This window comes from Podarcis melisellensis, assembly GCF_964234715.1.
Source record: "Podarcis melisellensis genome assembly, chromosome: 2".
Classification (NCBI taxonomy): domain Eukaryota; kingdom Metazoa; phylum Chordata; class Lepidosauria; order Squamata; family Lacertidae; genus Podarcis; species Podarcis melisellensis.
This window is the reverse complement of record NC_138529.1, coordinates 82,513,062-82,541,000: the sequence shown is the minus strand read 5'-3', so window position 1 is coordinate 82,541,000 and position 27,939 is coordinate 82,513,062. Positions and strand designations below refer to the sequence as shown.

General features: G+C 44.9%; 1 protein-coding gene across 1 annotated transcript; it reads right to left on the bottom strand.

Annotated features, from left to right (window-relative positions):
* Window positions 1-77: 77 nt before the first annotated feature.
* COPG1 (COPI coat complex subunit gamma 1) lies at window positions 78-27,869 on the bottom strand. The gene is made up of 24 exons (XM_081900465.1): window positions 27,784-27,869; window positions 25,400-25,452; window positions 25,229-25,309; window positions 24,420-24,491; window positions 23,451-23,530; window positions 22,125-22,200; window positions 21,808-21,900; window positions 20,867-20,953; window positions 20,097-20,254; window positions 19,233-19,366; window positions 18,172-18,239; window positions 17,360-17,548; window positions 17,146-17,241; window positions 14,064-14,307; window positions 12,777-12,852; window positions 11,576-11,679; window positions 9,444-9,569; window positions 8,932-9,000; window positions 7,728-7,870; window positions 5,044-5,215; window positions 4,297-4,394; window positions 1,869-2,007; window positions 1,661-1,759; window positions 78-1,359 (listed from the first exon to the last, which is right to left on the bottom strand). The coding sequence occupies exons 1-24, from the start codon at window positions 27,818-27,820 to the stop codon at window positions 1,229-1,231; spliced, it is 2,625 nt and encodes an 874-aa protein (XP_081756591.1). The 5' UTR covers window positions 27,821-27,869; the 3' UTR covers window positions 78-1,228.
* Between the last annotated feature and the right edge of the window lie 70 nt (window positions 27,870-27,939).

The following is a 27,939-nucleotide window of genomic DNA, read 5'->3' as shown; positions in this document are numbered from 1 at the left end:
TGGTTGTACACAACCCCCTGCACAACCATAATGACCAACCACATACTTTTCAAAAAGAATGCTATACTGTTTAAATCTTGGCTTACATGGCACAACTTTTATGTACAAAATTATGCAGAGTAGAACAAAGCACAATATTAGCACGTATAAATAAAACAAAATTCCAAGTACCTTCAATAAAATAAAATGCTGGCTAATTATATAAACAATTGCATTACAATCAATGAAGCAATCTGATGATCAGCAATTTATTAGACCAATTTTTTTTCCAGATACTGTAAAATACAAAAAAGAGACATCCTATTTTAGGAGCAAACTGTGTAACATGGTAGGCCAATTGCTTTCTTTTGCTGTTGTTAGCATGGAAAAACTGCTTTGGTAGAGGGTGAATAGGAGCAATATAGTGGGGTCAGAAGCTAAACATTGCTCTATTCACTGTTTCTCCACTCTAGATCACCCCTGCTGCTTCTCTGCTGCCAATTACTGCCACCAGAAACATCTTTTTACATTTCTGCATAACTTAACTGTTTTAATGAAAGAAAAACTGGGGCCAACTATCCTTAATGGAAAGGGAAGTCAGTCAGTTTTGATATGAACAAGTAATAGGTCCACTGAATTTGTACTCTGTGGCTGCAATTGCAGCCACAGAGTACAAATGTGGGCAAAAGATACTACTCTGAGGCATTTTTTTCCTTTCAAATTTTCGAGAATACCAAGGCAGCCTTTTTGCGTTACTGTATTTTATTGGATACAAGTAAGGTCTGTTTTAATGCCACCATAAAGAAACTAAACTGGTAGCGGCAATGAGAGTAAATTCATGCTTTTAGTTTTATGATCTGTTTTGAAGGGCTTAAAACATGTCAAACACAAATAGAAATTGCCATAAAGGGAAGGGCTCTCACTAATCACAGAAAGTATCTGACACACTGTTACTACAACAGGAGCTGGTGTGAGCATCTTTAGGCACTGGGATCCTGCAGAGTTTGATATGAAAAGGATGCTCTTTTGAAATGGTTTAGAGATCCTGAAAAAAATTACTGGTTCAGTATCTCAGAAAACCTCTGATCATACTTTGAAGACTAGCTTTAAACTCACACAATGTTTCCCCCTCCCTTATTAGAAAAAGAGCTAATGTTCTAATGATTCTCTCAGCGTCCAGAGTAGTGGGGATACATTTCCAACACCCCCTTTGGCTTCAGAGTTTGAAATATCAAGTCCTATATTGTGTTTAACCAACAGAGGCCATGACAACATCCACAGGAAGTTCTTCTCCACTCCGTGCTGTGACTTGCATTGTCACAGTGTCTGTCAGGACAAGACGAGAACGAACCAAGAGATCGTGGCCACCCCGAAATACACCTGTAGTAGATATGAGTAGGACAATAGCATTAGGCTATCCATCAGCATCTCAAATGCTTAGAAGAATTCTGCATCTCTGCTACCTCGAGAGCATTAAACTAAAATTCCAAAGAAACCTACGACACTTAAAAAGAAAAAAAGAAAAAGACCTGAAAATTAGAATGGCCCTTACATTAATAATGTTTTGGCTAACAGTTATCCAGTGTTATACTTTGGTAGTTACTTTATAAGTTATCTACTCAGCCATACTCATTAGGATCACCACAAAAATTGAAACCAATATATTAGCACAACAACTCACCTGCCAGGTACAAGGCATGAGAGTTCTTGTTTTCAGGCACTTTATCTGACCGCTCGCAGGGCTGCATCCCTAGAAATTTGACAATATTGCCTACTGCCTCTGTGGAAAGAAATATATTGGGGACCATATCAGAATCCAAGAGAAAGTACTTTAAGACTCCGGGGGGGGGGGGGGGGAGAAAGCATATCAAGAGCCCCACAAATATTACCTTCCAGTGTTTTCACTGTGGATAACGTGAAAGTCTCTTCTTTTTCAAACTCATCGCCAACTTCTTCCCAGGCTGCTCCAAAATTTGGCTTCAGAACCCTTTGGATGTGATCTGCTATAGTCACCTCAATGTCTTCCAGCTAATATATAAAAAAAAGATATGTGAAACGATATCACTCTGTATTAAGCTTTGCCATTGGCTCATTGAGCAGCTGTAACCCCCGTCCCGTCACTTTAAGGCATCTCTCCCCTTCCAATTTAAAGGAGGGTTTGGAGGCTGCTTCAAAGGGCACTTAGCAGCTTTAAGACAGGAGAATGTTTTAAAGGGCTTGCATTTTTCCCCAGGTTGGCCACCTGCCAATCATGTGTCATGTGACTGACAGATCAGCAGCCACACCCACCCACAGAATTTGGCCCACGAGGCTGATCCTAATGAGGATTTGGGCCCTGGAGTCAAAAAGGTTCCTCACCCCTGGATTTAGAGGGATGCTAGCCAAGGTGTTCTGCGTTTTGCATAGTTCTCTATAGGCCTGTGACTCTGCCTCCTCTTCTGTAGTCCCTCTGCTTTACCAGCCATCTAGTCTTCAACATCCCTTAATGCCCGTCTTTCCACAGAATCACTGGGCCAGCACCCAAATCACACGCTGGACGGAGGAGTGGTGCGCCCTTCCAAGTCACGTCATTACAAACATCAGCTTGCCAGATGGAAGGATTGCCCCCCTCCCTGCATGCTCTTCAGAGTGTTTTCCTGACCATCCCCTCCAAAAGCCAATGGGGGGGGGCACACAAGGGAAGAGGTGGTTGGAAAAGCCCTGCCGCGCAAGCAGCAGCACTTCCACTGGGCTTCTGCTGACAGAGTTCATCCCATGAATCATGCCCGCTATGCGTGAGTTGGGTGCTCTACAGCCTATTTACCAAAGGTGTCATGGACTTTGAAGACACTCGAACTCAGAACGCAAGGGAGAAACGTGCTAGGAGGAAAGCACGCTTGGCAAATCCACACCGCGATCAACTCCCGCCCGGGAACCAATGTCCCCACTGTGGAAGGACGTGTGGATCCAGAACTGGCCTCCACTGTCACTTACGGACTCATTGTTAAAACTTCTGGAAGACAATCTTACTCGGCTACAAGTGATCGCCAAAGAAGAATAAGAGTATGCAAAACAGACTGATCTGTATGATATTTCCTAGGGTGAGGAAGGGGACTTGGTCTCCTCGTAACACAAGGCCTCCCTGTAGGGAGCCTGACTCACATTATGGTCTGCATCTGAAGGAGGGGCTTGTGCTGCCCTTCCAAGAAATAACTTTGCACACCAGCCAAAAGAGAGAGAGAAAGAATATGTTTTGAGCCTTTAGCAGCATGACACAGCATGTCATTTATGTTTCTAATATGGCACAAATGCAGACTGATCGCTGTCACTTTTTCCCATTCTTAAATGATCTTTTTAGCGGGCAGCTTTTGGAGCAGCGCATACAGCGGATGTGACTCTCAGCAGAATCGCCAGACCCTTGGGCGGGGGTGGGGAGGAAGAAACAGAGAAGCAAAATCAATAGATCAGAGCCAGGTTCAAGTTGCATTGTGCAGTCTGCTCTTCAGAGCAGAAAAAAGAAATGCCACCTTGTGTAATGGGACTGAAGCTGCAGGGAGAAGACAAGTCTTAGGGCAAGGAAAATCTCTGCACAGGAATAGGTAAAACAGACCAGGTTTGAAACATCAGTTGCATGGTTGGTGTAAAAAACAACAACTCCCAGGCAAGGGAGGAAAAGGAGCCCTCCCTGCAAAATGTTCCTGTAGGTTTGACACTCAGAACACTTCCATGGTGCCCTAAGCTGACAGGAAATCAATGGCCTGATACATAAAATGAAACCCACTGAGCATAAAAGCTGGCTCATCACTATCCTTCATACAGCGCATCAGCTACACTCTCTAGCGCGCATTATTATGTATTCATACTTGGGGTGGGGGAATAAGCCTTTGCTTTAAAAAAACTTCCTTGCCCAAAAGATTACAAGCAAAACAGCTTTGCTAGAGCATTTTATCTATGAAATGTGGGGATAGCACAGGGCGCTCAGAGTTGTCCTGCCCCAGGGAGACGTCACAGCCTTCAAGTAAATGGCTGCCAACATTCAGCTGGTTACAAGCCAGGTCTGTGTGTGAGCAGCTGGTGACAGGACACCCCAGGTTTGACACTTAGCCATCTGGACATGCTGAGACTCAACAGCCTGTTAGCTCAGAAGCTGGCCAATCCATCCTCTGGCCCTGATGAGACAGGCTTTCTAATGCATTTGTTAGATCAAGCCACAGCTCCCCAGAGGAGGTCAGGAGGCAAAGCTATGTCACCCTGGATGGCCTTGCCTTGGCTGACATCTCACCACCTGACCAGGAGACATTGAAAAAGGGACAGGAAAGTAGCTAAATCTCCTCTTACCACATATTCGTCCTCATAGCCCTCTTCCTCTGCTTCACCGGTGTTCGGGTCACAGTCCTTGACAGTGAATTTCATCATGCAGCTGAACGTACAGGCCACTGCAGAAAGGGCAAAAAGAAAAAAATCAAGCACAAAGAAATGTGAAATGTACAAGTTAATTTATATTCCTGTCTCAGCTCCTATGTCCAGCCTGCCTATTTATTAAAAAGTCACTGAGGACTGAGAGGAGTGCTTGTAATGTTATAATTTCCCAACAAGACAGTTCTCCCCTAGACAGAAAAGTCAAATTAACCTACCAACCTCACTCAAGGTAAAGAAGGTTTTTCTACAGAAAGGGTGTCTAGAAGTCTTTAGGCCTACAGTTATCACACTGTTATTATAGGCTTGTGTCCAATGCAGTGCTAATAAACTGTCCCATCTGCACAAGGATTTACACTGGCACAATGGTACATTCCCCTTTCTCTCCAAGCATGCCTCTAACTCTGTTCCAGGCCCCCCCCCAGCTCCCATTTGGAGCATTTTAGTTGGGTGCAGGGCACGTGTGAGCAAAGTCAGTCCCACTGTGCAAAACAGATCCTTGCACTGGCAGGACCGAGCACTGCATTTGAGACAAGTCTTCAAATAAAAAATACGTGAATTCTCAAAAGTCATTTAACGTCTGTTAAAATGTACAGGGGCTGCAAGCTCAGAACTACAAGGCAGCTTGGTCTGACTGAGAAGGGAAGAAAACAGAGAAAATCTTGTTACCTGCTGTTGGGTCCTCTTCGGGCAATGCAATCAATGTATAGCAAGTGCCAGGTTGGTTGTACAGCAAACTTTTGGCAGGTATGTAACCAATGACCTCATATGCCTCAGTTGGCTCCATCTGCACTGTGACATTTTCCAGGATCTGATCATTCAGGGTGTTTGTGCAGTCAAACTATCAGGGAAAATCAAGGAACGTCATGGCACAAAATACTGAATGTACTTTATTGTACTGTAAAATTTGGGGTTGTTTATTTAAAAGCATTTCTAAGTCACTTAATCTTTCTGAGCAATATACAACACAAAAATGAAACAAAAATTACAACATAAAACCAATTGTTGGTATCTGTCTATCTCAAGAGACAATGGAGTGTCCCGCGGGGAGCAAAGCCAGGCTGTCAGAGAATCACAGCAACCTGCTGTGGCTGCAGAGACCAGAAACTCATAACTGCTGCCCCCCCATGTTGTTTTTGCTGTGTTAGCAGAACCGAAGTGACCTCTCCATGGTGCAAACCTGGGCACTATGTACGGAGATCCTGGGCTCAGTAAAAGGGTAATATAAAAGTAACATATAAAAACAAAAATTCAGGGAATTTACATTAAGACAGAGTATGATCTTAGGGATTAGGGATAACCTGGGCCAAAATATGTGTCTTTATAAGATATCTGAAGTGACTGGTGGTTGCTGCTTCAGAGGGAAGGGTGTTCCATAATATAGGGGCAATAGCGGAAAATGCCCATTTTGGGGGCACCATCCTATAACATTCTGTAGGGTGAGATATACAGAGGATATAAATGATCTTGCTGGTTTACAGAGGAGTAGGCGGTCTTTCAGGTTAACTGGTTTCCAACAATAGTTTTCAAAGACACACATAGTAAGACCCACATTTAAGGCGATAACTGCAGAAGGCATCTGCTTCAGTGCATCTGCAGGCATAGTGCCTGCACTGGTCCTGGGTTGACCCTCCACACCCAACTAAGCAGTAGGCTAGTGCAGTTCTTGAGCCAGCATAGGCACAGAGCCTGCTTCCATGAAGATCCAATTTCCATATACAGTACAGTAACTCACAACTTACACACATTTAACTATTCAGCTTTAAGTGCTTGGCAATCAATCAATCAATCAATCAATTTTAAAAAATGGGTGGAAAAGAGGCATATTTCGGGGGGGGGGGGGAGAGAGACTTTGGCAATCCCACCTGCCATGTCATGGAGTTTTGACAATACACAATTTTGGCTTTACACCCTATCACCGGAACATAACCCCAGTGTAAGTTGAGAGTCGCCTGCGTTGGCTTCCTGTGCTACAATATTTCATGGGCTGAAACATCCTTAAGAATGGCTTTCCATCCTCCAGCATCACCACTGGAGTGCACATTTCCCAAGGCATATACACTTTCAGTAGTAAAACAAATTTGCATATATTTTAGGATCAGCATCAAAAGTGGTTCTTAGCATTGTAATGGGGTCAGGTAGACACCCACTAGGACATCTCCCCATCTTTAAGATATGAAAAGGAACCTGTGCCTTGCCATAAGCTAATCCAACCTACCCTCGTGGAGCTGCACTGCATGCATCAATCATCTGACCCTGCTTAGCTGAGGGAAATGCTCTGGTCTGAGGCCTCTGGCAGGGACAACCCCAAATGAATCATTCTAGGCACTAGGCCTCCGTGTTATTTGCATGCCCCCCATTCTCCTCCTCCAGTTCAGCCACAAGAAGATTGGAAGGTTCTGCTTCTGTTTCTGATGAACCACGGTTACTCATTTTGTTTAAACCCAGACCCAATGTGGTTAAGTCTTAGGGCAGGGATGGGGAACCTCAGAACCAGGGACCAAAGGCAGCCCTCTAACTAACTAAGCCTCTTGAGACTTTACCCAGGCCACAATCTCTTCACCAGCCACAGCCCTGCTTCGAAGTGCTTTATCTCACGAGAATATGTCCTTGACCTCTAAGTATGCCTCTTGACTGCCTGGATGGAGGACAGAGAGGTGTGCAAGCATATGTAGAATCACAGAACCATAGAGTTGGAAGGGGCCCCGAGGAGCGTCTACTCTAGTCCAACCCTCTGCAATGCCGGAATCTCAGCTAAAGCATCCATGACAGATGGCCACCCAACCTCTGCTTAAAAACCTCCAAGGAAGGAGGGTCCACCACCTCCTGAGGGACCCCGTTCCACTGCTGGAACAGCTCTTACTGTCTGAAAGTTCCTCCAGGTGTTTAGTCAGAAACTCCGTTCTTGTAATTTGAACCCATTGGCTAGGGTCCTAGCCTCCAGAGAAGGAGAGTCTCTTATATGTATACGACTGGCAGCAATCCTTTGTATGTGGGTGCTGAGTGAAATTGGTTGGTTGACAGAGGTAGTGAATGATTGTAGTGACTGGGGAACGAATGTTGTGAGCATGAGACTGGGCAAGTGGCGGTATGAAAAGAGTGTTTTATGTTTGTTAGGATTCTACCTTATGCTGCCTCAAATGCTATTTGACTTTATTTATACTGATACTGTTTTCATGGATATGGAAACCATATTTGGCGTTTATTTGAAGGTAAACCATGTGACATTATTTTTATTGCACCCACTTTGCATATATTATACTGTAAACAGCTCTGAGATGTCAAGACATTAACCCATCTATAAATGGAAGAGACTACTGTCACTACTCATGTGTTTTCAACGCAGTACCCACCTGGAACACCATGTGGTTTGTGAACGTGTGCTTGGTACAGTGGATCACATACTCCGTCTCCAATTCTGTAAGAGCCACTGGCTCGGAAGAGGACTTGAACAGCGGGCCAAGTTCTCGGAACTCTGGGATAGCAGCTAATTGTTCTAAAATACAGTTTTTAAAAAGGCAACAAATAGGTTTCCATTCACTGTCAGAGCATGAGTTCTAGAGTCAAGTGCAAGGACAGAGAGAGAGAAAGAATTGGCAAGTGGAACCTATTCAAGATTTCTGCTCTACTTAGACCGTAGCTTTAGGGGAATAAACAACTCCCAGCCTCAGTCCCCTCAACTGTAAAACATGGATAAAAACATTTAAGTACAGAACAACAGAAGAAGAGCCTGCTGAATCAGGAGAATGGCCCATCTAGTCCAGCATCCTATTCAATTATGAACAAGTTAAAAATCACAGGTCCCAGTACTGATCTTTGGGCGACTTCCATTTATTCCTGCTCTCTGCTTCCACACCTAACCAATTCTTGATCCAGGAATTGCTTACTCAGCAGTCTTTGGTGAGGTACCTTGTGGAAAGCTTTTTGAAAGTCAAAGTACACCACAGATCATCTCTATCTATGCTTGCTGACACCGTCAAAGAACTCTTAATAGGTTTGTGAGAAAGGAATTTCCCTCACAGAAGCCAAGCTGGTTCTACTTCAGCAAGACTTGTTCTTATATGCTTGGCTATTTTATCCTTAACAATACTTTCCACCACTTTCCCCCAAACAAACATTAAGCTAACTGACCTATAACTTTCAGGATCCTCACTGGATCCCTTTTTTAAAAATGGTGTTACCTGAGAACTGGAAAGTAGCTAATGTATGCAGGTTGATCTGAGGGACAAGTTTCATATTTCTGTTTAGAAGATCAACAATCACATTTGAGTTCTTGCGGTGGATGCCATCTGGAACTGGCAATTTGTCCGTTTCTCTTTAGTCAAAGTTGGCCCACAAGTGGGGGAGATAAGGATCTAGCCCTGTGGCCAGATCTAGTTCCCCCACCTGCTATATACATAAAAAAGTAGTTGATCTTGACTCTACTCTCCCCAAAAACATTTCTAGTTAACACACTTCATCTATCAGAAAAATCTCAGATATCGAAAGACTGAGGGAATAATCCTACAGATTGCTCAACTGTCACATTCTATTCTCAAATACAAAGCGATATCATACCTTGGAATATTTCTTGTCTGGTTGCTGCCACTTTCTCTGGCTGCTTGGTGGCAGACACCGGAGCATTTTCTGCAAATGGAGCAAGAAAAACACAGCACATGTACAGTAATTCACGTTTGCTAACCTGAAGCTCTGTTGTGGTAATTCAAAAGGGGAATCGAACCTCTTACAGAGAAACTGCACCTTATTTTTGGTGCTCATTTAGAAAACCAGGACAGGAGGTGGGAGGAGAGCCAGAACTGGAACAAACAGCAGGTTGATTACAGTAATGGAAGAAGATGGCACCAATATTCTGATCGGGTAGCAGCGTAAGGGGAAAAGAAAACGGTCCCTGATGTCTTAGCAAGATGAAACTGAAGCAATTCATAATATCGCAGGTGCTGCTGTGAAAAGGGCCCATGAAATTCAAGCTGGGCCACCTTGAAAGGGCAGAGAGAACTGGAAAGGCCCCAAGAAACGTGCTGTGCTAGACACTGATGAGAAAGTTTGCCCCTTGTTATTTCTACAATTACCTGTTCTTTGTTCAGCGATGGGGGCAGTTGCCAAGGGAACAGACTTCAGGTCAAAGGGTTTTTCAGAAGGATCCAGTGTATATTGGTGTAGCGCCCTCTCCAGGCCAGGGATGGATACAGTCAATCCTGGAGAAGAGAAAGGGTGACCAAAATTGAACTTAACAGGAAACCAGGGACCTCTTTGTCGCCTTATAAATCAGAGCCCAATTAAGTCTCCACATCTGCTCTTCCATATGGCCTCATCCCAAAACCTGCTTAAAGGGCTTGGCTTGGGGCCAATTTAATCCCCTACAGCTTAAATGGGTTGCTGATTGAGCTAGGAGCAACTACCCACTGAGGAGATATTCCTATCCAGATGTAGAGGAACTAAATGCTTCACTGCAAATCCATTCCTGATGAATATCTGCATTTCAGGGAGCTGGGGACACTCATAACCTCAAAAGGGTACCTATGGAGATGACTCTCCTCCTGAGAGCTGCGTACAAAACAACTGGCATGCATCTGTTCCCATTCAGGGCTCAGGGGGCACAGAGGCTCTGCCATCCCTTATTATACAATCTGCACAGGAAGAGAAGCAGATCTGGAAATCAGGCTAAAATCCCCATTTGCCCTTCATGCTACACGAAGCCATCTTCGCTGACCCACAAATAGATTAGACAGACTTGAAAAGTATCAGTAAATGCTGGCAACCAAAAAGGAGCCATCAGAGCTATCCACCAAGCTTTCCCCCTTCCCGAGAGCCAGTGTGGTGTAGTGGTTAAGAGCGATAGACTCGTAATCTGGGGAACCGGGTTCGCGTCTCCGCTCCTCCACATGCAGCTGCTGGGTGACCTTGGGCTAGTCACACTTCTCTGAAGTCTCTCAGCCCCACTCACCTCACAGAGTGTTTGTTGTGGGAGAGGAAGGGAAAAGGAGAATGTTAGCTGCTTTGAGACTCCTTCAGGTAGTGATAAAGCGGGATATCAAATCCAAACTCTTCTTCTTCCCCTACACCACCATCAATTCATCAATGCTGCACAATGGACTTGGTGTCCTAGCTTGGCGGGTGTGGAAATAAGGGGTCATCTATTGCCTTTCCTTCCTGTTCCTTCTTTCTAACCAACCCCCTTGGCTGAGAGGAACTGCACTATGTTAAAGGTGGAAATGATGAGCTGGTTGGAAGGTGACGGTTACTAGGTTGGGATAGAAAGGAAATCCAATCTGCACGGCCGGCCCTACTGTTAGGCAAAGTGCCTCGGGCAGCAGATACTGGGGAAGATGGGCAGCAGGGTCCGGTCCCTCCTAAGCCTCCAGGCCATTCCCTTCCATTGGAAGATAGACTTGCACGTATGCTGCACAGCCTCTTTTGGCTCCCCAAAACTAGCCAGCTGTCTCATTTGCAGCATAGGATGCTATCCCATCACCAGGGTCAAAGGAAGGTTCAGAGGCCAGGCCAGTTGGTTTCTCCATGTGGAATGGGGAGTTGGGAAGAGAAGGGGCAGACTTGTGCTTCACTTCAGGCAGGTAAACATTTTGAGCTGGCCTTGTCAGTCTGTATATAGCTTTGGTAAGAGCCAATGTGGTGAAATTTAGCAAAACTAAGAGTTAAGTAAGCTACGGGTCTCTCTTCCTTTTTCATTCCCTGCCCCCCTTTCCTTCTACTTTATTTTCTCACTGAAACTTATCAATAAAATATACTTTATTTGTTTGTTTGTTTGTTTTTAAAAAGTAAGCTAGGGGTGGCATTGTTCTGGGGTGGTAGGGTGAACAAGCTGAGAATTTTAAGTTCCCTGAGTTAGAGCTACGGATTTATTCAGCAGATGTATGCATGACCTTCCTTTTGGTTTGTCTTATGTGATTGTGAACAATTTTGATATCAGTATAAAACTTGCCCTGAGACTTTGGGCTACAAAACAGCTTCCCAATCTAACCTGAGCAATTTGAAAGTCAGCTTTTTAAAAAAGAAAAGAAAAACACAACAGAAGTTTCAAACCAAACTACAGCACCTACAATTCTAACTGTCAAATCTTTGTCACAGTCTTCAAGATTTTTTTTTTTTAAACTCCCCAAAACACCTGTTCCACATTCTGGCAAATTCTAGCCGTAAATATGACTTTACGTTTCACATGCCCCCAAATCGGCATCTTGGTTACCGTTCAGGATGTATCCAGCATTGAGGGCTTTTTGTTTCTGCTCCAAGACACTCAGGTAGAACGTGGCCCTGTCTCTCACTTCATTGTCATCATCCATCACACACCTGAAATCAAGATCAGAGAACTCTGCTCAGTGGGAATCACTTAAATTCACATGGACCTATCCAAGTTAATCCAATCCAGATGGTCAATAAAGAGGACTGCATGCTCTGTGGTGAAGGGATCAGCAGCATCAATAGCCTGCCCCAGTGCTGACAACCGTCAGGAAACAGCTGCTTACTCAGAGCCCATTAAGACTGTTTTGTGGTGCCAAATCCAAGAGTGAATCTGCAATGGGTGGCCACCTCAGTGCATCTGAGCCTGGGAACAATCCCTTCTTTCAACCAAGGCATCTGTGCTGACCCTGCTAAGCTCCTAATCTGTTGCAGAGACTAAGATCAGAGAGCTGCATCAATGCACGCAACCCCTGCCCTCCTTCTGGAAGCAAACCCAAGGCTGTGTCAGCACTTTTTGGTTATTATGTTTAGGCCTCTAACAGTTCTCCTCCATTCCATCTGAGGAAGTCTTATATTTTTATTTGGCATTTTCCAATTTTGCGTTTCCCTTCCCCTGGTTTTTATTATTTTGGGGATTTGCAAAGTGAGACGTTACTGCTCCCGTTGAAAATGTTTTGTTCATTTTCTTAAGCCTTCTGCACTGACTCTATCCTCAAATCCAGCTACATGAAACCCTGATGTCTCAATTCTGCCTGCTCTGCCTCTTTGGCCAGGGACATGGATCCAACAGCAACAGTCCTTGCTGGAATGGTATAACAATAACAACAACAACAACAATATTAATAATATAATTTATTATTTATACCCCGCCTATCGGGCTGGGTTTCCAGTAGCACTGACCAGCCAGCCAGTTTTTCTAAATCAGAAGGAAGCCAGAAATTTAAAGCAGGCCTGTGCATCGTTTGCTTGGGGGAAAATCAGCAGGACTTCCACATCCAATCAGATTCCTGCAGGGTACTGTAGTCCATGCCAGCCCTCTCTGACCACACAGCAGCAGGAGTAATTATGAAATCAGCTTAGGCCACACAGTCAGCATGTCTGGCTTTTTCCAAAGCTGTCTCAACAGCAAAAAACTACACATCTTTCCCAGGGAGAGTTTTTTTGTGTTAGATCTATGTGGTCATGCTGCTCTAATCACAACTCACCTCTTCAGCAACACGAGGACACTGGGGAGCATTTCTTCGTTCTGAGCCCCAAATTTAGCCAGAGCACTCACAGCACCTGTAAGCAAGCAAGGAAAGAGGGATGATTGGCTGGAGAAGACAGTGTGGGAAGCCCCTTAAAGCGGAAGTTTTCAACCTTTTTGGGTCCACGGCTCCCTTGACCAACTACCTTCTTTCTGCAGCATCCTTGTGGGGCTCAGGAGCCCAGTTGTGTCACCCCGTGCCTGCAGAGCTGGCAGTCCCTCACCCCTTTTCAAACACCCTCCCTTGTGAAGTATTCCCTCAGCCTCCTTTCTTCTCCCCTCTCCTTGGGAGTCCTTCAGGAAGCTGCAGCTGCTGCCCCAGGTCTGTGAGCTGCTTCCCCTGCCCCAAAGAGAGGTGCGTCCTCATACTGCCCCACAGGGGCCTGGGAAACACCCCCTGGCCAGCCCCAGAGGCATCATTCACCTGGGGAGCTTGTAGCCAGGGCTGCTGCAACAAACAGTTGTGCAAGCCTTTGGGAGGCAGAGATGCAGGAGGGTATCAGAGGAGGGAGGGAAGGAAAGAGGGACAGAGGCCAGCGTTGCCTGCAGCAGCACCCCCACCATCATTCATGGCACCCCAGGGTGCCATGGCACACTGGCTGAAAACCACTGCCTTAAAGGTTTAGCCAAGCATGGAATAGGAATATATTCACAGGACTGAACCAGGAACAAATAGCTTTTATGTTATCATTAGAACCTCATATAACAGAATTATCCGAACTATCCCTTGCAGCTGATATCCTCTTATAACATGTAAGGTATCATCACTCTTTATCAGCACATTCTTTACATCAGGAATGGAGAATCTGTGGCCCTCCAGATGCTGCTGAACTACAATTTCCACCATCCCTGTCCATTGTCCCTTCCAGCTGGGGCTGATGGGAGTTGGAGTCAAACAGCACCTGGAGGCTTACAGGTTCCCCATCCCTGCTTCATGAGGATAAAAATGTTCAGAAGAAATCAAGCAATGTTTCCATTTTAAAATTTAAACCCTGGTCCCAACTGACCATTTACCTTGATTTGATTTCAAGTCAGGAAAGTTCATCTACCCCCAACAGCATAAAGAGGAGGAGAGGCTGTCACGCTTTGCAGGCAGTAGGTCCCAGGTTCCAATCCTGGCACCTCTGGACAGGAAAGACTCCTGCCTGCCTGAATCCTGGAGAGCCACAGCCAGGCAGCCCAGACAATCCTGCGCTAGACTGACCAACAACCTGACTCAATAAGCTCCTTGTATGTGTGCATGTACCTGCCCTGACTTCCTCGTGCTCCAAGACGACTCTGTTGTAAATGAAACGAATGTACTTTGAAGGGTTGTTGGTCTTAGGCCCTTCCTGGCCCAGCAGGTGGAGAATGCGGGTGGCCAGGACGGTGAACTCGCAGTCCTCAATGAACTCGCACAGGTGGGAGAGTCCGGTTTCCTTGCTCTCCGAGTTCTCCTCAATGATGCCGATGATACATTCAACAATGGCTCGCTTGTACTCAAAGCCACCCTGGACAGGAACATGAATGAGTCAGGGTGAAAGCTCAGTGGAGGATAGTGGCTCTATTTCTACAGTACCTTTCTTAAAAAGAAAAGAAAAGCTACTGGGTAATAATGAATTTTCACCTGCATTTCAAGGCAAGAGGGTGTCAGGGCGCTTACTCATCTGCACTGTTTAGCAAAGAGTCTGGAATCTTTAGGATTTTATGCCTTCCTTTTATAAAGGGACACCCTGCCACCTCCCCTGCCTGTTCCATTGTCCTGCTCCAACCAATTTGCATTTTTATCATTCTTTTGCTTGCTGCCTTCTGTTGGAAGAAGACGGGATACCAAAAAGGGTTTCTCATGCATATGGCTGAGAATAAAAGCCTGAAAAAAGTGCAGAGACAGACTTTCCTGGAAGGCACAGGTGCAAAAGGAAAAGCCTTAGGGCTGTTCGAGACAACCTGTTTATTCAGCACTCTTCCCAATTTGTCTGCACAAAGCTTATGCAGAGATTAGATCAGGTCCAATCTGTGCTGAGCATTCGTGCCAGTTGGGTTGTTGTAGAGACAATGAGCATTCATCCTGCACTCATCCTAATTTGCTTGCTGGGTAGTTAGACATCTTCCCATTAATCGTTTGTTCAACTCGCACTTCAGTGCACTTCCCTGCCACTTTCCAAATCGAAGAGTGTCCTTTTTAAAAAGTGGATTTGTTGAGCTAGGGAGACAGAACACTTTAATCCACTTTAATTGCATAAAGCTAATGATCCGGCAAGCGCCTGAATCCTTTCCACAAAACACCGACAGCCTGGAGGCACCTTGAGTACAGCCTCCAGCATGCAGAGTGCTGGGTTTTGAAGCTCTGCATTTCTCCTGTTCCAAGCCTAAATCTTCTGCTGAAGAGTCCCCAGGGACCGGCTATAAATCACAGTGTTGGCAGGAAGGTTTTTAAGAACAAAATTAAAGCACATATCAAACAGAATGGATGGACAGAGGTGGGACAGCCCATCAAGCAATAATAATATTTTCATGTCCCTGAAACCCCCAAATAAACAGAATATTGGGTTCTTTCATAAAATGACATACTAGGAAAACAAGAGCATTTCATCTCCCCAGATACAATCAACAGCTGCTTATTATAAGTAGAATAGGCTATGTTTGCAGGGAAAGAGACCATTGTTTGCCCTATAGGATTTTAAAATGTGCTGCCTCATCTAAAGTTCGATTCATATTTGAAGCTGCAGCCGTCTCAGATTGTTTGCCCTGGAGCCATTAGGAATAAACAAAATGGAAGGAACATCTGAAACCAGAATCCTCAGGACGATACTCTCCACCCACACAAAAAGCTATCAGAACAGAACATTCCATTTTCAGAGGGAAAGAAAAATCAGCCTAAACAGTTGTAGTTTTATCCAGATCTTACTAGAAAGCAATACAACTGAAAATATTGGCAGCTGGTTAATATATTTAGAAAAACAGACACTGCATCAGATCGCTTTTTTAAAGAAAAAAAAGTATCTGGAAAAATAATTGACTTCTGTCGGTGATCTGCCTGCAAAAATGGTTAAAGGGGTAACTCATCCCTTTGCAAGCACTGTGGCACTGGCAAAGAGCTGATGTAACTCAGGCTGCTAATAAGATTCCCAAGAGCAGATTTTCAGGTGGGGGGGGGAGTGTCCTGAAATAGCCAACAACTGGCTGGGAGCTGGTGCCCATTCTAAATGAGGTGGCAGGACAGGTGACAACTAGCACCCAGGGCTGGCAAAACTAGCACCCACCTGTCAAATTTGGTCCACAAGGCCAATTCTGATAAGGACCTGGCCCATGGACCCAAAACATCTCCCTTTCCCTAATCTAAAATATGCAGACAGGCTGACAGTTTTTAAAAAAATTCTAACACCTTAGAAAATCCCTGAACCCAAACTGTAGCCTTATTTACACATTAAACAGACTGTACAGGGCCCCCACTATCCTCATGCGCACTTGTGTGCACCTGATCCATGTTGAGTGAGAAGGTCCAATGTGGTCTTCTAAGCATGCTTGACTAACTGCCTGTAAAAGTCTCCTTGTGACTGCTTTGCCTTATCAAGGTTCCCAGCCACGCAGAGGCTTCTAAGGATATTCACCAAATAAGCACAGCATAATCAGTAAGCAATGCTTTCTTGCAGGAAATGGTGAGTGGGTGTTAGCTAATATTGACAAAAATGTATCATGCCTGCAGTAGGCATGTACCCTGTGAGCAGTGGTAGCATCTGACTGACATTACTCAAGTGGGGAAATAATAAATTAATAATAATATATTTGTACCCTGCCCATCTGGCTGGGTTTTCCCAACCACTCAGGGCAGCTCCCAACAGAATATTAATAATAATCATAAAACGCTAAAAGATCAAACATTAAAAACTTCCCTAAACAGGGCTGCCTTCAGATGTCTTCTAAAAGTCAGATAGTTGTTTATTTCCTTGACATCTGATGGGAGGGCGTTCCACAAGGCGGGCGCCACTACCGAAAAGGCCCTCTGCCTGGTTCCCTGTAACCTCACTTCTTGCAGTGAGGGAACCACCAGAAGGCCCTCGGCGCTGGACCTCAGTGTCTGGGCAGAATGATGAGGGTGGAGACACTCCTTCAGGTATACTGGGCTGAGGCCGTTTAGGGTTTTAAAAATCAGCACAAATTTGAATTTTGCTCGGAAATATACTGGGTTAAAAGACCTCTACATTGTATCAGATTCCTGCAGTCCAAGCTGTAACCTGAAGCTAGTCATATTTCTGTCATGCAGGCTTCCATTTTGGGTTGCACAGGTTGCAGGAGAAAGATTGCTCCGAGCCAATAATGAGGAGAGCAATGCAAACGGTGACACTTACCTCCTCACGCAGCATTGTGAAGAGGAAGTTCATGAGGACGGCATGCTTGCGTGGATACTTCTGACAGAGGGCACTGATGGCCTGTACCACAACAACCTGGAAAGAACATGGAATGCAACAAGCACACTGAATGACCGGAGTTGTGTCTCACACCAGCCCACATCCCACAAACAGAAAAGCTCAATAAAAGCCCCAAGCATGAGTCTTTCCATACCTTGAACTCGTCGGAGATTTCAGACATAAAAGAGGAGATCTGCTTCATGAGCCGGTCAATGCTACTTTCGCTGCCGGTTTTCAGCAGGGTGGTGATGGCCAGGGTAGCAATGCTGCGGTTGGAGTCTGTGACCAGATTCTCCAAATCAAGATTGCAGGCAGTCACAGCAGACGGGTGCTTCATAGCAACCTAGTGGTGAGGAACAGAAAGAAGAATTTGCTCCCTGCAGGCTGGCAGAACTTGTAAGTATGAATATAGAGTATCTTCAATACAAGAGCCCCTGGGAGAGTTCACAGCTACGGCACAATGGGCAAGAATCAAAGTTTCTGACACAAATAAACTGCCATTTATTAAACTGTTTTTGTTGTGCCCCAACTTCAGTTCTTGTCTTGTTATCTTTGAGCTACAGTTCCACTTTGCATACAAAATGCAGAGTTTAATGCTGGGGTTTAATGCCAGTTTAGCAACACAAATCTTCACAGTTGATCCTGGCTAGTGGAACACTGAGCCAGATTTTCTTGTCTGGGATACAAAAAGGAGCTGCGACTTAAAATTAAGACAGTGTGCAGGGGAAGAAGTATGTGGGCCTCAAAACTTGTTCCTAGTTTCTTAAACCACAGTTCAGAAAACCAAGAAATGGACACATAACCGGAGAGGTGGTTCAAAGAACTGGTGAAATCTGTTCCTATCAGCTGGTCTTATAGGATCAATGGCACTTCTTTTTTATTATTTCACCTATCCAAGGACTAAGAATTTAGCCCTACCCAAGCAGGCAAACCCAACTGGCCACAGAGTTCTTTGAGCCTTCTTACCTTGTTGAGGGTCCGAACTGCTGCATAGCGAAGTGCTGCCTTGGGTGAACTGCAGAACAATTGTAACACTGTAAAATGAATAATAATAATGATAGAGTATTATTGGCAAGATAGTCACACCAGCCATACTACAATGATTCAGTTCACAGCCTGCATAAGGGGTGAAAATGGAACACAATAAGTTTGCAGAAGAGACATATTTTTTTGCATTCACAGTTTGCTTTGTCCACCAGTCACCAAATCTAAGCTGGGATAGCCAATGTGGTGCCCTCAAGATGTTCCTAGACTACAATTCCCATCATTCCCATGGACCAGCCTGCCTGGTGATGATGGGAGTTGAGGTCCGACAAAATCTGGGGGCACAATGTTAGCTACTCCTGATTGATGCTGTCTGTTGGAGATGACAAGACATGACCAGGTTTTTGTTCCTGCATCAAGTCGTTGTTCATCCACTCACTTACGCCTTTCTTAATATTCACAGTGGATTTTGATTTCTTTTACTTTTCTTAGCAAATATTCTATTATTAATTTATTTATTATCATCAACATTATTATTATTATTATTACTACTACTACTATTATTCCACCACCCTATACCCGAAGGTCTCAGGGCAGTTCACAGGAAAAAAATCAGACTATAAAACCACAAAGTACATAATCAAAATACAAACCACATCCACCCAATAACAACCCCTAACACATTTTAAAAGGGCATAGGATATCAATCAAATCAAGCAAAGGCCTGGTTAAAGAGGAACATTTTGGCCTGGTGCCTAACATTAGGCAAAGGCTTTCTTACATCACATATCCAATCTTCCCAGGGCCCAAATGCACCATCTCAATCAGTGAGCCTGCCTGCGTGTCACTTTGCTGATGTTATCCTACAGCACTCACAGGCCTGCTTTGCAACACACAGCAACCCTAAAGATGCTGGAGAATCCTGCACTGAACCCAGCAAGGGAGTGCTTTTTATTGACAGCAAGACTTTAGTTTTACGACCAGTAAGCAAACTGGCCTGCGTCCAGTAAGCCTCCCTTTCCTTCAACAATTAAAAGACTTACCAGACACAGCCGGTGCCAGTTCTTTAGCTGAGCAGCTGGGCAGGTTAACAATGGCAGATGCAGCTTCATAGACCACCATCTCATGCTTGTTCCGTAAGCAGCTCTCAATGAAATCAAACAGGGGGCTGTCACGGCTAGGACACCAAAAGAGGAGGAGGAGGAGGAAGAAGAAGAAGAAGAGGAGGAGGAGTCAGGTCCCATGCATAGGCCAACTGCTTGACTTAAAAACTTGCATGGCTGTCCACTGGGAAAGCAAACTGAACTTTCGGAAGTGACCCAACTGCTTGGAGGTGTATTATCCACTTGAAGGGGGTGGGGGGTTGGCACCATTGAGCGGCATATGAGTTTTAGAGGGTGGGAGGAATCAGATCTGGTTGCAAGGCAGTATCATCAAGGGCCATGCCTCCCAGTCCAAATAGCTTTGCTTGCTCTCAGTGCTGTTCTAATGCAGCCAAAACTGATTGGGGAAAGGACACAGCTCAATGGTAGAGCATCCAGCTTGCAAACAGAAGGTCGCAGGTTCAATCCATCTCCAGGAAGGGTTGGGAGAGACTCCCGCCTGAAATCCTGGAGAGCTGCTGCCAATCAGTGCAGGCAGTACTGGGCTAGATAGACCAATAGTCTGACTCAGTACAAAGCAACTTCCTATGTTCCTATAATGGACTTCCTACTTTCTTAGAAGCAGGAGACCTTTCCCCCCATTTTAATGATGCTAACATAAGAAAGGTAAGACTTGCAGGTGCTTTCGGGAAACTTTCCAACACTTAAAAAAGCCCAAAATCAAATTTGAAGAACGTTTGGTGTAGCACTATGCAGAATGTTTTTTCCTGGGATGTAAAAACAATAGCAAGCAGTAGGACTTACCCTCCAGCTTCTTCTTCCAGCAGTTTGCTGGCCACTCGGATCATCATGCAATAGGCAAAAGGTGATTTTAAGCCATGGCGCATGAACTTGTTCAGCATTTTGTTGACAGCCAAGCGGTCATTTTTGCGCACATGATATAGCAAGCCAAGGGCATGATACTGGAAGACATTAAGGAGAGGGGAAAATGGGTCGTATCAGGGTCAAGGTTATTTCCATGTTTTTTTGGCTTCACAGGCCAGAACCTCATCAGATCCTAGCTATCAGGGCTAAATGTGACAGGTAGGTGTGGTTGTCTACCTGTCAATCACCAGACATCACTGTGATGTCAAGGGATTGGGCACTTTGAAGTCCCAAAGCTGAGACTTCAAAGCACCACACTGTGCTTAGAAGCATAGCATTGTAGAGCTGGAAGGGTCGCCTATCTTGTAAAGAACACTATGTGGTGCCTTTAAGTACATAAAGCTTCACCTTTACCACCCACCAGCCAATGGTCAGAAGAGTCTGCACTTTGAGGTTCCTGCTTGTGAACTGGCAGCCATATCTCTACCTGCCCCCCACCCCACCTAACATCACATAGGACATCATGTATAAGGCAGGTTGGTGCGGTTTGGGGGGAAAGGACTTGTGGGGCTCATATGAACCATAGGTGGGTCAAGTTTAGCCAGTGGACTAAAGGTTCCCTTTCCCTGTCACAAATCAACCCAGAAACACACACCTAAAACTCAATGTCATTTTAAAAAGATGACTGAAAGTGGCTTTAAGATTCTTACCTGGACCATGATATTATCACTCGAAGCTGCTTCCTGAGCCTCATTGACCCAGCGTTTTACCACATCAAAGCTTGTTTTCAGAAGATGCTGTCAAGAAAAATAACAACAAGGAGGTACATAAAGAAGTAGTCTTTGCAATCCAAATAAGGGTCCTTCTAGCAGAGGCAAGGGAAGACCCTAGAAAGATCTGGCACACGTTTTGGGCTCTATGAGCTGCACATGTTAATGTCAGCCTATCACCACCACCCCCTTTCCATCTGTGGCTTGAAACAGTCTCAGAACTCAGGAAGGCAATGCTTCTGAAAAGCAATTTGGCAAAAGGTAGAAATTTCAGAGGGGACGCGGGTGGCGCTGTGGGTAAAACCTCAGCGCCTAGGACTTGCCGATCGCATGGTCGGTGGTTTGAATCCCCGCGGCGGGGTGAGCTCCTGTCGTTCGGTCCCAGCTCCTGCCCACCTAGCAGTTCGAAAGCACCCTTAAGTGCAAGTAGATAAATAGGTACCGCTTTATAGCGGGAAGGTAAACGGCGTTTCCGTGTGCTGCTCTGGTGCTGGTTCACCAGAGCAGCTTCGTCACGCTGGCCACGTGACCCGGAAGTGTCTGCGGACAGCACTGGCTCCCGGCCTCTAGAGTGAGATGAGCGCACAACCCTAGAGTCTGTCAAGACTGGCCCGTACGGGCAGGGGTACCTTTACCTTTACCTTTTTATAAATTTCAGAACGTCACTGCTTCTTCCCCAAAATGCAGCAATGGCCCACCAAGGAACCAAGAACAGAGACACTCTGAGTTCCTGAAAAGAAGTACATTCTCCGATCCTAGCTTTTCACAAAAAGAAGTGTATACCCTTATTATTACAGGTGGGCAAACAATGTAATGCTCCTCCTATCCGAACACAGGCCTTCTCGCTCGGGGCACAGGCTATGTGTCAAGAACCTACGTACCAAAGACGACACAAGGGCAGAGCTGGAGACACTGGGCACCTTGTCCACAATCGCCTGCTTCATGTAGCGCTCGATGGCCTGCAGCATGGTCGTCTGTGGGGATGGCAAAGCGAGAGGTGCTTGTGAGAGCAGAAACAGGAGGCCATTTGGCAGGAGGACTTCAGAGAAGGGGCAAAATGAACAACAAAGAAGCGAGTCAGGAAGCAAGGGAGAAGAGGGGGACTCAAGAGAGACAGTGATTGGAAGGATGGGAAAAGACAGCAGGGATAGCCAGTAGAAAAAGATCCGCCAGCAAAGAATTACACTGTGGCACTTACATCGGTAATCTGGCAGAGGGCTCGTACAGCAGGGCCTCTGTAGTTGTCATCTTTCCCCGTCATATCTTTGGTTAAACTGGATTAAAATAGGGGAAAGTTTTTAGGACTGCTTTCAAAGACAGTGGACAACAGTGGCGAGAGCTGTAAGAAAAACACTGGGACCTAATTTGATCAGTAGAATGTTTGGTATCTGGTGGGCAGGGATCGTTCTGATCCGGAATCAGCCCCTCTCTTCAGTGTGATCCATTTTGTTCAGTTAAGAATATCTGTTAAGAGGGACCAACTGCCTCTTCTTGTTTTCTTGCCTCAGATGTTGTTTTAGTCTCGCTCATCATGTTATTTTGTTACAGTTTTCTCTCAGTTTTTTTATTAAAGCTTGTTTACATTTACGTGAGCCACTTATTTTTTTCAAAGAAAAAGAAACTCTGCTGAAGAATGCTGGAATATCCTAAACTTGGGTGAGTGAGGGGATCTTCCCAGTTTGCCAGGAGGATTAATTTTGTTAATCACCTCTCCTCCACCACCTCCACAACAAGAGCTGCAGGCCGGAAGAAACAGAAGCACGTTCTCAACAAGATGGAAATGCCTTGGTGGGAGTGGCCCAAAGGGCCACAATAAATATGATAATGTGTACCCCTGTAAATCCTTGAGTGTGCTCCTGATAGAAGTTATGGTAGCCTGTTACTTTATGAAACTGATGATTTCGCAACATGTGCCGCCCTCATTGGGGGCAGGAAAACAGCTAATACGTAAATCACAAGATACAGCACAAAAGCTAAAATACGAGTTGCTAAACCTTAACAATGTTGTTCGTTGTCTTTCAAAATGTGCATGCTCTCACACACTCAAAAGTAAGGTGCAAACTACTGCTCAAATTTGCCTGCAAACATTGACAAGCATTGCTGTTAACGGTTTCTACTGAGTCAAAACATTCCTTATCTCCACATATGCTAGAAAGATTCTCATGAAAGTACCCACAGGATAAAAAAGCAATACATTGGTTTTTTTTAAGAGGGGGGAAAGAAAGAAGGCACTATTATCTTGTTGTTTTGTCTTGATTTCCCAGCTGCAGTGAACATGCTTGGATTGCTCCAGGTTGGAGTTGCCCAACTGCACTGAGAGGACTTCAGCATCTGTCTTTCAATACCCCTTTTCAAGAAGATCATTTCTTCCTCTCAAACACCCACCAACTTCATTGTTTCCTATAGGCACTGCTGCCAACCCTACGGGGCTAAAAGGGTCTCAGGAGACACACACACACACACACACAAACTTAAATAAAAAAGGGGAAACAGTTGCATAGAGAACAGCTCAAGAAGGAATCACCTGCTAGTCACAATGATGACATCCTCTGAGATGCTGGACATCTCTTTGATGGTCAGGTAGCACATTCTGCGGAGAGTTGGCTGGCAGAAAAACAAGGAAGATAAGTGTTACGATGCATAAAAAATGGACAGGGTATAATGTCACTGCCCTGGGATCCTTTGGGAGCAAGAGTGGGATACCTATTAATCAATCAATCAATCTTGCTATCATTTCAGGGTGGGGAGACAGGAGTCGCCAAACATTTTGCTATTGGCTCACCCAGAACATATTTTGGTATGAGTCCTAGCTCAGTGACAGAGCATCTGCTTTGCATGCAGAAGGTCCAGGTTCAATCCTCACCATCCCCAGGTCGGGCTGGAATAGATTTGTTGTCTGAAATCCTGGACAACCACTGCCAATCAGTGTAGGCTATACTGAGCTAGATGGACGAATGGTCAAATTTGGTATAAGACAACTTCCTATGTTCCCATGACTGCACTTGACCAATAGCATATATCATATGTGCAGAGGCTGGACAGCCACCTGTCATGGATGCTTCAGTTGAGATTCTTGCATTGCAGGAGGCTGCAGTAGATGACCCTTGGGTCCAACTCTGCAAATCTATGATTCTATGAGAAACAAATGTAACAATGGCTTCAGGCCATTTTGGGAGTGGACCTGCCACCCCACCATTTTGCCAAAGTGGCTCTTGGGCAAAAGGATTTCTTGCCCAGGACTGCACACTAAAGCAGGTCTGTCCAACAGGTTGATCACGATCTACTGGTTGATCGTGGGACCACTCTGGCTCCCCCCCCAAAAAAAAAGTTCAACAACTTTGGACAATCCAATGGGTAGATCACTGCCAGTTGTTTTATAGTGGGAGTAGATTGCAGTCTCTTGGTGTTTGGACAGCCCTGCACTAAAGGATAGGCCTCCCGTACTCTTCCCCTCCCCTATGTGAACATATAGAGGCAGACTTGGCATGCTTACATCATTGGACTGGAACAGCTTGGTCATTGCAAAGAAGGATTCTGTGGCTTCCATCACACCAAGGTGCTCGCCCTGGAACGCAGGGAAGAAGCCCATCAATATTTATTAGCAACTAGAATCAATGGTGGAATAAACTGCAGTGAGCATTGCCGCAGAAATGACACCTACAATAGCAATCGCTTTAAGCAACAGAGGGAAGTTCATGTCAATAGTTTGCCAAGGCTGGGAGGTCAGAAAGAAGCAACTTTGTTAACATCATCTTTGTGGAAAAGGACCCCTGCCACAAGAGCTTCTTGCTGGAATCTGTCTGTCTCCATTGTCAAGAGTGTGCCTCTGGGCGTGAAGTCAAACTGTTGCATTAGCAGCACTGAAGTGATCTCTCTAGGGAGTAAGCCTGGGCAGTGTTTATGGAGGTCCTGGGCTGCCCAGGCGACAAGATCTCCCTCTTGGCGTCACTGACGTGGTCCAAAGGAAAGCAGAGGAATATCTTTGGCACCAGCTTGGCTACAGGAATTGAAGGACGAATCTACCTTCCCAGGCGGAAAGAACCAAATACCTCTTCAAAAGAGAGTCACTTTGAGAACTGGCACAGGCTACTTGGTTGCTGCTTGATGACAGTACCTGCTTCATCAGCCTGGAGGGGGAAATGAAGCACTACCAAGACAATTCACAACCCACTGCTACTGAAACAGCTGTTCTTCCAAGTAGCACAGCACAAGCTCTACTCATGAGCATTAACAGGCAGACAAGTTCTGGTTTAACACAGAGGAGAAACCATTATAAATGAAAATTAAAAGTCTTCCCATTACCTGGTTTATGAGATACAAAATCTTGGTGAGGATGTGAGCACATTTCCGAGGGTTTATAGGTGTCTCATTGAATACTCGAGCCTAGGAAGAAAGATGTGAATGAATGAGATCTCAGAGATATGCCAAAATGTGTTTCCTTGAGAAAAAGACCAGCACTGTTAAAGAACTTACTTCTTGCAGCACAGCACTTTTCTCTAAGTGTTGGAATGGATTGGAACCCCCACCTGCAACAAAGGAACATCAAATGTGATCACGACCAAGGATTTGTCACTATGTGTTAAATCCAGTAAGCTGGAAAGCCTGAATTTCAGCCACCAAGGTGAATATTTATCACCTTGGAATCCTCAAAAAAGAATTTTTAATGTAGATCTGGGAATTCCTCATATGTGATAGGCTAAGACCTCTACAAGTCATCCCACATATTGAGGCTGATACGCTATATGCAATTAACACCATTGTAACCAACCATATGAAAGCGAAATAAGTATTTCAAAAAGGTTAGATATATTTAGCTCTTGAGCAACCAGAAGCTTGGAAATTTACCAGCTCTGTAAAAGAGTCTTACATACAGAAAAACTTGTGATGGGAGAAGATCTCATAACTCAGCAACAGAGCACATGCTTTGTGTGAACAAGGTCTCAGGTTCAATTCTCATCTCCCCCCAGCTGCTATTAACCTCAAGATAGGTATACCCATTAACCCTATTTCTGATATTCTACGAATTCAAATACCACTTCCCAGTGGGAAGTAGGGGGAGGAGAGGTGGGGAAATATTGTTAAAAAGGTGCAGTTATAGGTATGTTGTTGTTTAGTCGTGTCCGACTCTTCGTGACCCCATGGACCAGAGCACGCCAGGCACTCCTGTCTTCCACTGCCTCCCGCAGTTTGGTCAGACTCATGTTTGTCGCTTCAAGAACACTGTCCAACCATCTCGTCCTCTGTTGTCCCCTTCTCCTTGTGCCCTCCATCTTTCCCAGCATCAGGGTCTTTTCCAGAGAGTCTTCTCTTCTCATGAGGTGGCCAAAGTATTGGAGTCTCAGCTTCACGATCTGTCCTTCCAGTGAGCACTCAGGACTGATTTCCTTCAGAATCGATAGGTTTGATCTTCTTGCAGTCCATGGGACTCTCAAGAGTCTCCTCCAGCACCATAATTCAAAAGCATCAATTCTTCGGCGATCAGCCTTCTTTATGGTCCATCTCTCACTTCCATACATTACTACTAGTTATAGGTATATCAGTACTCAAATCTGAATTGTTAAATTGTGTTATTAGTGTTATTGTGGTTTTTGTTGTATATTTTTTTTGGTTGTTGTTTGTATTGAAAAAATGATTAAATTATTTTTTTAAAAAAAATACCACTTCCCAGCCCTTTGCTGAAAAAGAAAGAAAAAACAATAGTGTACAACCAAAAACAAATAAAATTAATGCAGCCCTGTCTCATCTACAGTTTATAGCTGAGCGGTAAAGCATATGCATTGCATGTAGAATAAAACAGGTTCAAATTCCCAGCATCTCCCATCAGAGCTGAAAATGTCTTCTGTCTGGAAACTCCGAAAGAGTTGCTGCCCACCAGAATCAGCAATCCTGAGCTAGACTGACCAATGGTCAGGCTTGGTATAAGGCAGTTTCCTTTGTACTCACAGATTAAACACAAAAGAAGCTCAGTTGTAGGTGACTTAGTTATCCAACATATCGTCAACCAAATTCATTAGCTGTTCCCTCAGCCACACAAGGTACTGCCCTAAAATGAGGATCTCTATTGTTTCAAAAGAAGGGTGGCTTGCAGACATCTATCAACAAAGCTGTACCATATCTGAAATAAAGATGGAGGGAGAAACCACTGATAGGCACTTGCCTTATACACAGAGAGAGAGAGGAAAGGAGAAGGTGTCATTTTGCTTTCTCTCCAAACCTGCAAAAAACTCACCAGTCAAATGTAAACACTATTTATTAATAGACTGCCTAATGTCACATTTGGAACTGTACAACTAAAACAGTCCAAGAGCGCTTGCCTAGGGCTTTATAAGTTGCTATGCGAGGCCCCAGAGATTAGGAGAGATGGAGCAAAAACAGTAGATAAATGTTTCAACGGAAATGGAACAGCTATGGGGTGGGAAAGTATACCACTGCTGAACCACCATACGGTAAAAGTATATTATGGTTGAACAAAAGAAACCTTGTACAGAAAGACCATAATAACAGTTTAAAGCCTTATTAAAATAAGATGTGCAAGAGATATAGATGCACTTCCCTTAAGATCACCTTTATTTATCTGCTGAATCGCCTTCCACAAAGCATCTTGAAGCAATTCACCAATCAAAACATACATGCCTAAAAGAATTCCTATGTAAGAAGAATTTCACATATAAATCGTAGAATTGCAAGGCACCTCGAGGATCATCTAGCCCAACTGTCTGCAATGCAGAAATCTCAAGAGGCGGCTCCCCATCCTATTCGAAACCATACTGGACCCTGCTCAGCTTTGCAGACGTGCTAGTAGTTTCATTGCTGCCCAACTGGGACCACAAATGAATTGCTATTTCCCATTAACTCACCGGACTCCTCGTCCTTCTTATCGAACTTCTTCAGCATCCTGTCCCTGTGTTGCTGCAGGGGCCGCGGAGAAGCTTGAGAGCCGAGGCCGGCAAGGAGCGCGGACCCCGAGCAGGGCTATCAGGCTACTAAGGTGGACTGCGCCTCCCTGGGCATCC

What these genes read in the sequence shown, in the direction of transcription:
- COPG1 (XM_081900465.1), bottom strand. Translation starts at nt 27,820, where the DNA reads ATGCTGAAGAAGTTCGATAAGAAGGACGAGGAGTCCG. An exon ending in GTGATAATATCATGGTCCAG is followed by an intron (nt 20,255 to 20,866) that starts GTAAGAATCTTA and finishes AATGTCTTCCAG; the next exon opens with TATCATGCCCTTGGCTTGCT. An exon ending in TCATGCCTTGTACCTGGCAG is followed by an intron (nt 1,360 to 1,660) that starts GTGAGTTGTTGT and finishes TATCTACTACAG; the next exon opens with GTGTATTTCGGGGTGGCCAC.